The 14,500-nt window shown below is 44.6% G+C and overlaps 1 protein-coding gene across 3 annotated transcripts in view; it reads left to right on the forward strand.

Annotated features, from left to right (window-relative positions):
* The window catches only part of RNF180 (ring finger protein 180), a 132,626-nt gene that overhangs the window by 97,339 nt on the left and 20,787 nt on the right, over nt 1–14,500 (forward strand). For all 3 annotated transcript variants that reach the window (XM_075066975.1, XM_032794813.2, XM_032794814.2), the window contains 2 exons: nt 9,391–9,616; nt 12,748–12,873. In XM_075066975.1, the coding sequence (XP_074923076.1) occupies nt 9,391–9,616; nt 12,748–12,873 (352 nt within the window). The remainder of the gene's footprint in view (nt 1–9,390; nt 9,617–12,747; nt 12,874–14,500) is intronic.

Consider the following 14,500-nt stretch of genomic DNA (forward strand, 5'->3'; position numbering starts at 1 on the left):
CTTCACCACCCCGCCCCACCCCCTTCCCCACCGACCCTCCCCCTCCCGCCCCGTCCCCTCCATTCGACACGTTCATTCCTCCCCCTTCCCCCCCACTTGCTCCTCCAAAACCCCCCCCCACTCTCACGCTCCCCGCCTCCCCTCTCCGGCAGCCCTGTGCCCCTACCTGACAGCCTTCTCCAGCAGCTCTTTCCCCTCTGCCCCCCCTCACTCTCTACCTCTTTCGCCCCCACCCCCCTACCCCGCTGCTCGCCTGACACTCCCTATCCTCTGCTTTTTATGCTCCCCCCCCCTCCTCCCCTCTCTCTCCCCTCCGCCGCCCCACCACCTCCCCCCCCCCACCCCAATTTTTTATGTTTATTTTTTCTCAATTTTTTTTCTTTTTGTTTTATTTTTGTATAATAATGTAATTTTAATCACCCCCAACCCACCAGTGCGCCTCGCTTCCTTCTCCTCCCCCACTCTCCCCGCATCCCCCTTCCCTCCCCTCTTTCCGTCCGCCTTTCACCCCCCCTCCCCTCCCCTCCCATCCCTCTATTTTCCTCCCCTCTCCCCTCCCCCCCCCTCGACGGCACTCCCCGCTCCCCCCCCCCCCTAGTCCCAACCGCCCCCTACCCCACACACCTCCACCTCGCTCCCCTCCCTCTATCGGTCCGTCTCCCCCCCCTCCCTCCCTCACACCCTCCCATCCCCCTCCCCATTCACCCCTGCTCCATTTACGCCTCACCCTTTCCCCTTCCCTGCCTCTTACTTCTCCTCACTGCGGTCCCCCCACCCCCCCCCCAACTCCCCTACCCTACTCCCCCCTCTCTCCCCCCCCTACGCCACCCCCCCGCTACCAGCCCTCTCCACTCACAGCGAGGATTTCACTGTTAAGCCGAAGGGTGGTCATCCTGCCATATTTACTATTTGTACACATTGGTGATGGTTTTGTTCCTGCAACCTCAATAAGCATTCATTTAAAATAAACCCAGCTCTCTGACTCCTTCCCCGTCATGTTATTCTCTCCAGGGGATCCTGCCCATCAGTTCCTTGAAAGGAGTCATAAGTCTGCTTTTCTGAAGGCATCCAGGGTCCGTATTCGGCTCTCCTTTCTTCCTTGTGTCAGGATCCTGAACTCGACCATCTCATGGTCACTGCCTCCCAGGTTCCCATCCAACTTTTGCTTACCCTACTATTCTCCCTGTTTCGTGAGCAGCAGGTCAAGAACAGAGCTCTGCTCTAGTTGGTTCCTTTTCCAGCACTTGTCCACCAGGAAATTGTCCCTACACTTCCAAAAAACTTCCTGCGATTGTCTGTGCACCACTTTGTTAATTGCTCTTTTCCCATGCAGATATCGGAGTTTATTGACTTGCTCCCATGAGAACCAGGCCTTGTACCTAGTAACTTCTGTTAGTTGCCTGACGACAACTCATCCACGCATCCCCCTGGTGTGGTGATCTTATAGCAGATTCCCACCATGACTCACCCTTGTTGCTCACACTTCTCAACTTCCTCCAGAGATTTTCTGCTCAGTTTCCTACCGGAGCTGCTGCGTCTACTTGTCTCTTATAACACGATGCAACTCCTCTACCTTTTCTGCCCTGTTCCTGTCCTTCCTGAACAGTTTTATATCCATCCATGAGAGTTCTCCAGTCAGTGTGAGTTTATCCCACCAAGTCTCTGTTATTCCAATCACATCGTAATTCCTTTACTGTCCAGGACTCCAGTTTTCCCTGCTTGTTTCCAGGCTTTTTGCATTTGTGTATAGGCACTTAAGATAACTCACTGATGATCCTGCTTTCTCATTGAGGCAGGAGTCCTTCCTTTTGCTTTCCTGCTCGTGGCTTCTCCCGGATATTTCCACTTCTTCACTTACCTCAAAGGGCTTGGTCTCCTGTCCTCAAGTGAACCTAGTATTAAAGCCAATCTTCACTAGGTTAACCAGCCTGCTTGCAACTATGATTCTTTTCCCTTTCTTGTTAGGTGGAGACTATCTTCCACCTGAGCCATCCTTCTTCTGGGAACCATCCATGCCCTGGTCAATCTAATCAAAACGTATCTCTCTGACACCACCTGCATTCGCCATTCAATTGACTCCAAGGCAACGGTCTCTACCTGGCTTTTTCTCATCCACAGGAGGTTATGAACGAGACATCAGTTGTGCCTCAAAACTCCTTTATCCTTTCTTCCAGAGCCACATAGTCTGACAGTGATCCACTTAAGGATGCAAGTATCACTGATGCAACGTGGAGAACAGGAAAGAGAGGTAGCCATCTTTTGCTTGAGAGTTTCGGCAGGTCTCTCCAAATCACATCATGATCTTTAGCTCCTGCAGCAAAGCACACTTCTCGGTTTCCCAGTTGGGATGGAAGATAGATGACTCAGCTCCCCTGAGAAGGAGTCCCGACCACCACCACCTACCTTCCTTCTCTTGAGAGCGGGGGTCGTGGAACCCCCATCCCTCACAGGTAGGAACAGTTGCAGCTCATGCCTTCCAATCAGTGAGTCTCTATTGCTCCATATCCCTCTCAGCTGTTACCATCTAGTCCACTCTTCCACATTAGTACCTGAGTGAGTAACATGAAACGGTTGTCACTCTTATCTGCATTGCTGTGACATGGTATTCTCTCTTTGTCTTCTTCTGGAGGTTCACAATGCTGCCAATTTTCTTCATCCATCTCTTCTTGTCCCCGGCGTCAACTCGCTCTGTTGGTCTCTCAGAATCGTTTCGTGTTCCCGCAGAATGCATTATCCTGAAACATATGGGTCCAGGAATTTCTTCGGTTATTTTTCTCGGTATGCTCGAATTTGCGGGTTGGATACTTTTTCTCCAGTCCTTGAATCTTCTCTGATCAATGATGGGAGACCACTTGGCACATGCATCAAGAACAAACGTTGCTTCTGTCTGTGGAAAGACAGAAAAACATGGCTTATCTTCCTGGGCGAGTTTCACATAAAGTCTGAGATGGCGCTCACTTCATCATAAAATTCGACCTTCCTTCTAGAGAGCTTTTCCTCAGGTATTGCAGCAGTACTCTTCACTGAGAGTCTTTTCAAGATCAAAGGCCTCAGAGTGGTCTCTCCCAGTCAAACTCCCGTCTGTGTTAGCCATCTCCGCGTTCTCGCGACACTGCCGTTCACAGCTGACTGCCTTTTTGCTATAACAGTCAGGGCCCATCAGAGGCCCACCTGGAACAAACAGCACTCCCAGTTCACACTTTCAACAAACAATCAAGTGCACCACTAGTCGATCAATGTTTTATTAGCCAGGGATGTGCGCAGGAGATGGTTATCCCTGTTGCCAGGATAGTTGGTGAAATGGGTTGACAGGTGATGGAGTTACTTGATGATTACCTCTGTCCTGTCATTCCCTCTGGGATCATCTGGTATAGCCATCTTCAGGAAGACCAGAATACTGCTAATTTATGGACTTTTGGTGTCGACCCCAGTATGGTCGTTCTAAAATGTTCTATTGTATTAACCATCCTTTTTCTTCTTGCAGCTCTCTTTTGGTTTGTTCATTACCACTAGAATACCATGAAATAGGCAATTCACCGTCCTTGTTTTCTCTCATTGTTCTGGGTGTAGTGCAGGGGATGGAGTGTCAATCTCATTCCACAGATTATTTTATAGCCACATACATAGATTTTGATCCTAGGATCTTGTCTGAGAGTTCCAAGTAGCCAATGGGGTAGAGCATTTTTTACGTATATAAGGAAACCTTGAATTTTATTCGGCTCTCCTAGAATGATCTTGTACAACCTTTTACGTAGCATAAAAATCTATCTGTAAAATGCTAGGAGAGATTAATCTCTAATCCTGGTATAGTTCCTTTGCTAGACAGACGTGTGGGATTAAACATCAATAATGATAGAGTAAGTCAGGAAGTGTTGAGTCAATATATAAATTTCCAAACACAGAAAGGAGTCTGGATGATGTCCGTATCTTACAGTGATTAATGATAATATTTGCTATTTCAGTGGTAACCAGGGTAGAGTGTTAAATCAGCAGCTACTAAGTAAAACATTTTAAATGACAGGACAAACATGCACCAAAGAATTTTAAAAGAATTGGCCTGAGGATTTTTTCTGCTTTAAATATTTTTATATAGATTACAAAGCTTACGACATCTGGACAGGTTCTAGAAAGCAAAAGCTATGTTTGGTAAGATGTGTGCAATTATTTAAAAAGGGCCAAATGGGATCAAAGATAAATATAGGCATATATATCCTCTATACTGATGCTGCGCAAAATCATGAATATACAGCTGACTCAGGATTACAATCAGTTAAGAATTAAATGATGATAGCATGATTAATGCAATTCATTAGAATCCTAGGACTGGAAGGTGACCTGACAGGTCGATCTGAGGTCCAATCCCCTGCACTCATGCAGGACTATGTATTATCTAAGATTTCCCGCAGGTGTTGTCTAACTTACTTCTTTCCAATTAATCTCCAATGATGGAGATGCCACAATCTCCCTAGCAATTTACTTCCAGTGCTTGACCAGCTCTGACAGTTAGGTAAGTTTTCTCTAATGTCCAATGTGATAAACAACTATGTGCCAGAAGCAGCAGGAAGGGTTAGAAGGGAGCTTTTATTCCTCTGTAAGTCTGAAGATGAAAGTGTGCTATAGATTTAACTATGTGAGCCACCTGAAGCCAATTATTAGAGCACCTGCAGTCCATCATTATTTGATAAACCCCTCCCCAGTCTTTCATCTTCAGAAACAGTGTGGCAGTTGGAAGCAGATAAGGATTGGTGTTGGAGCCAGGGTAAAAAGAGTTGAGGCGGAAGAATGAGGAAAGTGGAATAATGGCTCGGGTGGGCGCTTATAGAGGTTAAGGGTCCATAGACCTAAGTTAAGAAGAGTAGTATGCTCGGCACTCATGTGGTGCTCGTGCATGGAGTTTAGTCAATAGTTTTCAAGGAGCCCCCCCCTATCTACAAGCTGTTTTTTAAGTGCGATGGATTTAACTTGGTCTGATGGAAGATAAGTCCCCAGGAGGAACTGTCATTCATGTTGGTTCACCGACTATCCTCAGGGGCCTCTGGTTGCTGGGATTCTGGTATTAAGAGGGTACCCATTGTGGTCTCTCTCTCATCCACATTCCCCTACCATACATAAGAACACTATTTGGGCAAATAAACTCCAATTTCAGAGGGCAAGAAAATGGCACCCGAGTATCCGCCCTCAAAGACGACAAAGCAAGAGACCCATCTAATGAGTTGGCGATTGCAATTTGCCATACCAACCGTAAAACCTCCCTTGCGCCAATTTTAAGCCATTGTCTTCTCTGCCTATCCTCAGAAGTTAAGAAAAACATATTTTTCCTCCCATCTTTTGTAAACAACCCTTTCTGTACAAACTTGAAAACTTTTCTCGTCCCCTCTCCAGTCTTTCTCTTTTCCAGACTCAAACAAACCCAACATTTTTTCTCAATCTTCCCTCATAGGTCATGTTTTCTAGACCTTTAATCATTCTTTATCTGCTCTTCTCGACTTGGATCTTTTCTTATCTGTCTCATTCTAATTCTTTTCTGGAAATGTTGTGCCTTTCTCTTTTTTTGTCTTTTTCCTTTCTTTCCTTCTTCCCCTGCAGACTGACAACAATACTCCCAGTCTGAGGCTGGCTTATCAGCGTGCGAGTAGAGCGGAAAGAATTACTTCTTGTGTCTTGCTACACCCCTAGCTAATATTTCATCCCAGAATAGTGTCTCTCTTTTTTGCAACACGTGTTACCACTGGTGACTCATATTTAGCTTTGGCGTGCACTATGACCTTCCTCATCCCTTCCTGCATTACTGACTTCCCTAGGCAGTCTCATTTGCCCGCATTTTGTATGTGTGCAAACTTATTGTTCCTTTCCTATAGTGGCAGTATTTGCACCTGTCACTTATTGATTTCATCCTATTTACTTCAGATTTCCACTTCTCCAGTTTCTTTTCTATATCATTTTCTTGCAATCCCACTAGAAGCACTTTTGCAACTCTCACCTTCCCAGTTTCAGGTATCCATCCAACAAAAGTTTTTTTTCGTAAGTTCTTCCACTGTTCTATTGCGCCATATTATTCTTGCCTATTATTTTCTTCAATACAGCCTCCATTAATTGGTGATGTTTCGGCAACTCATCCCAGCCAAACATGTTTTGTGCAGCATATCTTAACATTTCTTATATGGAGCATGCTTTTCGTTTCCTCTCTTTCCTCGTCCTTCCCTCCCTCCGTCCGCGATCGTCTTTCTTGAAGCCCTTTAATCCTGGAGCTTCCTTGTCGATTCGGCCACTCCTCTTTTAAGTGAACTTGATTAGGTCATTTGTAATTACTATGTCATGTGTTCTGTCCTTTCCTTTTTTTTCTCTTTCTCGTGTTTTTTGTCATTTTTGTTCACATTCCATTTCTGTTTTGTCCCCGTGTTATTCATCCTTTTTCCGTGATTTCACGCCCGATCTCAGTGTAATCCACCACGTATCGCACTTTTACAACACGTTTTATCTTTTTCTTGTCAATCCTCTTCTTTTTTTCTGAAACTTTTTCTTTTTCTTCAATATCTTTGCTTCATTCATTTCAATTCTTCTTCGATGAAAGAAGTGTCACATTTCCAGCTAGTCCGGAATCCCTTTTTTATTCTATTTTCATTCCTCAACTAGACCTCATTCCTTTTCCGTTTATTCCACCCTCTCGTTGTTTTATCACAATACTCCAACAACAACCTGCATTCTTCTAATTCAAACCTATCTCTTTACTTCTCTCCTTTTTTCTTCCAAACTTGTTGTTTGCAATCTTTTCCTGTCTCTGTCTCCTTCTTTTCGGCATTTGGGTTGTTTCTTCTTTTTAGTTACCTTTCACCTCCTTCTCCGATCTGATTTTCTCTTCTTGATCGTAATCATTGTCTCCTCTTTTGTCCTGTGTCTTCCCACCCACTAGCCTGGATCTCCTCTTCTTTCCTCACTTGGGTTCCTCACGCGCTTTTCTTTCTCGTCTTTTCGCTCTTTTTTTTCCTTATCCCTTTTCTCCTCACCTCCTTTTCGTGTCTCTATTCTTTCTTTTTCGTTCTTTCCTTTTCTCTCCTTCCTTTTCTTCTACTCCTTCTTCCTTTTTTTTTTTCTCTCCGCGTTTCTGTTTCTGTCTCGCAGTTTTCCTTCTCTCTCTATTCCCATTTCTCTGTTCCCGCTTCCGGAGTTCGCTACTTGATTATCTCCAGCCGGCCTGTTTATACTTTCTTCCTGAACAGACAAGCTCCTCGTTTTGTGCGCCTAAGACTGTTTCTTAGACTTTTATGCTTCACCCTCCCTACCACGCACTGTCTTCCTTCATTGTCTTTTTCACTCTTCGTTCCTTTCCTCTCACTTTCCTCTCTGTGTTTATTCATTGGATAAAATGCTCATCTCTCTTTCGTTTCTAGGTGACTTTTTTTCTTTTTCACTCTCTCTCCTCACATCACGCGCTCTCCTCTGTAACTTGTTCCTGATTTCCGTTCTTTTCTACTACGCCGCTTCTGAATGGCAGCAGCTGTGCGTCTCTACACTGGTCTCTAGTTACAGCCCCAATATTCTAGTGCAGACTGACTCTATTTATTAGTGATACCATAAAAGAGGATTCATTAGGGGATCATTCTCAATTTTCCTTTGCGCCCGTACCAGAACCTCAGCTAGGCACCCGATGAAGCAGCAACAGTACAGAATGACAATAACCGTCATCTCATTGCCAACTTTACAATGCAGCAGATCGTAACAGAACAATACTGATAACCCGTCTCTGTTATCATGCAAAAAGCAATATGAATGCGTGCTGTGTAGCGCTCTGCAGATATGCCTCTGCTCAGCGGTATCCAGTACACATTACGGTGACAGTAAAAAAAAAAAAAGAACTTGAATGCTCCATGTGCCCGTGCTATGGTTTCTGCCAGGGCAAATTTCCATGGGAAAAAGCGCGAACATGATTCGATCTGCCGTGTTTCCCGATAGGAAGGATATGAAGTGACAACATTTACCCAAACCCCACTGCCGCGACAATGATTTTTCCCCATCAGGCACTGATCCAACCAGAATTCCAACTGCGGGGGTAGACTCGAACTATGATAGCTACGGATATACCCACAGTGTCAACGCCTCCGGGGAAACTCGACCGCTAGCCTCGGCCCTATGGACGCATCACTTGCCGAATTAATTGCTTAGTGTGCGCGTGCACTCGACTATTAACAAGCTGTCACCATATTCGCGATCAGATCCAGTATCTCCCGTACGGTCCATGCTGGAGCTCTTTTTGGATTTGGGACTGCATCACCACCTGTGCTGATCAGAGCTCCACGCTGGGCAAACAGGAAATGTAATTCAAAAGTTCACGGGGCTTTTCCTGTTTACCTGGCCACTGCATCTGAGTTCAGATTGCTGTCCAGAGCGGTCACAGTGGTGCACTGTGGGATACCGCCCAGAGGCTAATAGCATTGATTTGCGGCCACACTAACCCTAATCTGATATGGTAATACCGATTTTAGCACTACTCCTCTCATTGGGGAGGAGTTCAGAAACCGATTTAAAGAGCCCTTTATATCACTATAAAGGGCCTCGTAGTGTGGACGGGTGCGCCGTTAAATCGGTTTAACGCTGCTAAAATCGTTTAAACGCGTAGTGTAGACCAGGCCTAAGTCCCATCTGTAAAATGGGACTTATGCTACTTGCCTCTTTTTATAAAGTGTTTTGAGATTTCAGGATCAAAAGTGCTATATAAGGCTTGAATATTACCGAGGGGCTGATGCACATGTCCCATTTCTGAGCAAGAATGAAAGGTTGTCCGAGGCTAGTACTTGGCATAAGGGTGTAAAACTTTAGTGCTCATGCATTCTGCAGACCATATGAAAGGACCAGGTTGGTCCTCCTACAAGTAGATTAGCTTATGAAAATGTAGAGCAACTGCTTTTGGCAAAAGCATGCACTTGCCAACATTTTTGAGTCCTTATCCCCACTGGAGCATGCATGCCACAAATGGACAATGTTCTTTCAAAAGCAGAAGAAATGCAAATAGTGTTTTTATAGTTACTAAATTTGTGTGTTAAACTTAGCAGCTCTTTATTGTTATAAAATTACAGAGAAAATATTAAGATTTATAGGAAAGGCAGGAATCTGTGAATTGCTATATTTTTATCCAGTATTTTTGGTTCCACTTTTCCCTTTACTTTTAGGCTCCCAGGTCTAATGTCCATAATTGTTTCCCTCAATATGCTTGTTGTAAGAAGCATTTCTGTCACTTGAGGATGCTTCATTATCTCTTTGAAAGAATTATGTATTAACCATTGGGAATCATACCTTTATTTCTTAGATATATACAAGACCACCTTCCCTCCTACTTGACTGATCTGGAAGTTTTAAACTGAGCTGTGAAGAGATTTTTCTTCTTTTTCCTTGCAGACTCTAAATGATAACCTGAATACAGATGATGAGCATGAACAAAGAGGAGATAAAGAAAGCTACCTCTGTGCAGTGTGCTTGGATGTTTATTTCAATCCGTATATGTGCTATCCATGCCACCACATCTTTTGTGAACTTTGCTTGCGGATGCTTGCCAAAGACAACCCAACCAACACTCCATGTCCACTGTGCCGTACTATAATTGCCAGAGTCTTTTTCCAAACAGGTATAAAAATGAAACTTTTTTAAATGTAGAGAACACTTGTAACTTTTTTCCTTTTCCCATTTCTGGGCTGAAAAAATATGCAGCTAAAAATATAGCAAGTGCCTGCTAACAGTATACAGTCAGCTAAATTCTGTTGTCATGTATAAATAATAATGAACATTTCGGTAAATCCAGCTATAAGTATATTCAGAGCAGAATTTGGCCCAGTGACACACATCATTAATGACTCCATAGTTAAGAGTGCATTGAGATTTGTTTGCATTTGAAGTGTGACTAAAATCCCTCTATTTCAGACTTTAGTGGTTGCATTTAATTTCCAATTTCGGTGCAATAACTCTTCCTGTGTATTCCTTCTTAAATATTTATTAGCTTTTGCAGAGGAAACACTTTAAAAATGTTTCCTTTTTGAAATTTACCCTTGACATCTCATTTCTTTGGCTCAGTGTAACCAGGGCCGGTGCAACCATTTAGGCGAACTAGGCGGTTGCCTAGGGTGCCAAGATTTGGGGGCGCCAAAAAGTGGCGCCCCCCCAAAAATTTTTAAATGGTTGCAGCCGCTGCTGCTGGAGGGGCTGAGCCGCCGGCAGCCCAAGGTGTCCCCTGGGTCAGGGCGCCGCCGGTCAGCGCACCCCTGAGGTCAGTGCGCCGCATGCCGCAGCCCGGCAGCCACGGGGCACACCCCCCCCCGGGGTCAACGAGCCGCCGCCGGCCAGCAGCCCAGGCGCCCCGCCCCGGGGTCAGCGGAGCCCGCAGCCCGCGCCCAGGCGCCTCCCACCCCTGGGTCAGCGAGACGCAGCCCCGGCAAGCCCAGGGCGCCCCCCGATGGCAGGGCAGCCATGGCTCCGTGACCTGCCGCAGGATGCCTTGCAGCAGCTCCACCGGGAGCCGCGACACGCCGCGCACGGGGCGGCGAAATGTCCCGCGCCCTAGGGGCAGAAACCCTAGCGCCGGGTCCTGACGTGTACACCTTAGAACACAAATTCCAAACTTTTACGTGCACACATTATCAGAATGTGTCCCTAAAAGGCAACTTTTCAAATTTTACACTTTTCCAACAAGGAATTATTTCTCTATTCATCTTAAACTAAAATAAAACCTAACAAACTGTCAGTCCACCATTCTAATTTCTATTCTTGACATAGATCCTCAAAGGTAGTTAGCATTGCCTATCTCCCATTTTGCATATAAATACCTTGGAGGATCTGAGCCTTAGGGTATGTGCTACACTTGGAATTTCAAGCGCTGCCACAGCAGCACTTTGAAGTGTGGTGTGTTCGGAAGCGGCAGCGCTGGCGAAGAGAGCTTCCCAGCGCTGATAGTAAACACATCCTTTACGGATGTAGCGTGCCAGCCGCATCGGGAGCCGCACTCCCAGCGCTGCCACTCTGATTACACTGACGCTTTACAGCGCTGTATCTTGCAGCACTCAGGAGGGTGTTTTTACCTGCCTATAGTAATACTCCCAAAGAAAGATTTTTTTTCTCACTGTTAGTTTCTTTGGGTGTATTACTATAGGCAGGTTAATGTGGCCAGCAAGGTCCTGCCCATGCTGGGTTGTGTTCCTATTTTCAGAACATTTTAGAATAACAAAATTGCCCCCCAAATATTTCTTAAGTAACTAATGGCTGCTTGAGACTAAACTCTTTATCCCAGAGGGTTATTAATCCTGTCCACCAAGAAAATGTCTTTGGTTCCAATCAGCACAATATGGGTGTGACTGTAAATCAGGAGTCGACAAACTGTGGCTCACAGGTCGAATTCGGCCCACCAGCTGTTTTAATATGCCCCTCAAGCTCCTGCTGGGGAGTGCGGGGATCTGGGGCTTGTCACGATCCAGCCGGGGAGCAGGGTTGGGGGCTGCTCCACACAGCTCCTGGAAGCAGCAGCATAGTCCTCCTCCAGCTCTTACACATAGGGGGAGCCGGGGGGGCTGTGCTCTGCATGCTGCCCCTGCCCCAAGTGCCATCCCCGCAGCTCCCACTGGTTGAGAACTGCAGCCAATGGGAGCTGCAGGGGTGGTGCCTGCAGATGGGGCCGTGTGCAGAGCCGCCTGGCCATGCCTCCACTTAGTAGCTGGAGAAGGGATATGCCGCTGCTTCCAGGAGCCACTTGAGGTAAGCACTGCCTAGAGCCTCCCGCCACCAAGCCTCCCACTGTGCCCCAACCCTCTGCCCCAGCCCTGATCCCCTTCCCACCCTTCAAACCCCTCAGTCCCAGCCCAGAGCATCTTCCTGCACCCCAAACCTCACATCCCCAGACCCACTCCAGGACCTGAACCCGCAGCTGAAGCTCTCACCCACCTGCACCCCAACCCCCTGCCCCAGCCCAGAGCCCCCTCCTGCACTGCAAACCTCTCATCTCCAGCCCCACCCCAAAGTCTGTAACCCCTCCCCCCGACACACACACCCATTTTGTGAGTATTCATGGCCAGCCATACACTGTCCCAGATGTGGCCCTCCTCAGGCCAAAAAGTTTGTCCACCCCTGCTGTAAATAAATGTTCTAGACAATTTTTCAATCCTCAGTCCTGTCTACTAGGCTTGATAACTGGTATTGTATCACTGTGTTTAAAGGAAATACCAGAATGTAACCTGAATAATGGAATCACAATAAGATGTATAGACTATGTTCATGAAAATGTTTTTATATTTACTAATGTTTACCAGGATTACCTAATTGTACATGCTGTACATTGGATCTAATTGTGTATGTCTGTACATTGGGTCATCACTACTTTGTAATAGGGATTGTTTGAGTAAGTGTGTGATATATGCTGCCTGTGGTCACTTATAGCTTGTCTGCATCTATTTTTAATGTGTTTTCCTGCTTAATTTTAAAAGTGGAATATTTGTAATTCCATAAAGTATGTTTTCTTGGTCTTAATTTCATTTGCCGGTAGGAAGCTTGGAGATAAGGAGGTTGAAGAATAAATTTAAGAATTATGCTTTCTATATTTGCAAAATCTCATTCTCTTGTGATCTTCATCAACTTGAAAAGATCTAAAGACATAGTAATTACAGAGATGTTATACAATACAGAAGACATTTTTATTTTTTGTACTATACATTTGTCCAAATACCTATTCTGAATGTATTCATTTTATAATTATATCTTCTTTTCCATTAATTACAGAACTGAACAACTCCATGAAATCTTCCTTCCCAAAAGAATATTTAAAATTAAAAGAAAGCTTTCAAAAATCAAGTTCTGCAAAATGGCCCCTGCCCAGCTGCAGGAAACCATTCAGAGTTTGGGAAGGTAAGAAAATTGTTGCAAAAAACATTACTGTTTGGATAATATAACACTGTAGACATGCAGAGTCTAGTTTTCAAGCATGTTCATGCATTCTAAAATGTGCAAACGTTTAGTTATAAATCTAAATGTCCAGTGTGCATGCACAGTTACAGTAATTGTATACACAACTGTACACACATTTTGGAAAATCTTTTATAAACATAGAGAGGTATTTGTTTTATTCTCTGTGAAAAATTTCCATCCCAGGTGTGGTCATTAGAAGGAAACCACAGAATCACTCTCTTGTAAAAGTATAAAACGCCAGTTTAGAAATCTATTAAATAGGGCCAAATACTGCTGGCTTTCTGCACATGAAACAGAATAAGAAATGCTTAACCATCATTTTATGTCCTTTGTTCTTTTTTCACTTTGCAATACTGTATCTATTTATTCAGGAAACAATAGTCTTGTAACTAATTTAACACTAAAATATTGGCTGTTGAGTAAAAATTATTTAGTGTCGACTAGAGGATTAAAATGTCTGATTTTTCCCTCTTCCCCAGTGTATCCCTTTATTTCAGTCCAAGGTCTCTTTTTCCTGGGCTCCATCTATATTTGCTGTTATAGCTGGTGGTAACACCAGGTAATTAGAATATTCTAGTTGTGCGAATAGTTCTCCAGAGTACAGTCTTGCCAACAATATTATTCCAATAATTTTTCCTGTTTTTAAGACCAAGGATCTTTGATTCTAAAAATATGTCACCTATTTTTAACTTTCGTGGTGACTCTATCCAGTCCTGTTTGCAGGTCAAATAAGGTGGATTCTAGGTTATTACTTATAAAACTGGGTCACCCAAGGTCATCATTTTGACACTGAAAACAACAGGAAATGCTCCAGGGCATCAACATTGTGCATGTAGACTTGTGAAGTTTAATGGTTTGGGAGGACTTCTTTGGTATTGCTCACAGGCAAAAAGCTCCTGACAACAACCAAGAAATAGCAAGCACATGACTTTCTTTTCTTCTGCTCTTTCAGCCATTTTTATTTTTATATTATATTTATGCTGGGCTTATCCTGTTATTGTAACACAGTAAAGAGCAAACATGGGCATATAGTTGGTAATGTTATTTCACTCATTTATTAAGTGCCAATTGCATGCTCAGCTCAGACAGAACATAAATAAGTAAGGACAAGATCACTGCCCTTGGGGGACTGCAGTCTAAGATGCCACTGGGCAAGATGCTGGGCATAGAGGGAGTTGGGCACGCTTGGCACCTATCAGAATTGCTGTTTGCAAGATCAAGCTGTAAAAAGCAATGATCAACCAAGCACTCCCTAAGCTCTGGAGAATGGTTATTGCTTAGACTACATTTTTGTTAATTGGGGCAGTAACCACATAATACTGAACTAGGTCAGCGTTCATCCACTTTGTGGAAGAAATGGATTTCAAGGGAGGAGTTGAATGAAGAGAGTCTGAGTTTCTAAGATAAGGATTTCAGGCAGGAGGTGAAATTAGAGGAGAAGGAGAGAAGGAAACAAAAGATGCAGTGAGATTGGTAGTAGTGGTGGATGTGATTAGAAAGTAGTAGTGATGTAGGCAGTGACCGGAATGTCCAGACCTTTGAAGCTGAGGGTTCCTTTCTTTTTACA

The sequence above is a fragment of the Chelonoidis abingdonii genome, chromosome 6, assembly GCF_003597395.2.
Source record: "Chelonoidis abingdonii isolate Lonesome George chromosome 6, CheloAbing_2.0, whole genome shotgun sequence".
NCBI classification, from domain to species: domain Eukaryota; kingdom Metazoa; phylum Chordata; order Testudines; family Testudinidae; genus Chelonoidis; species Chelonoidis abingdonii.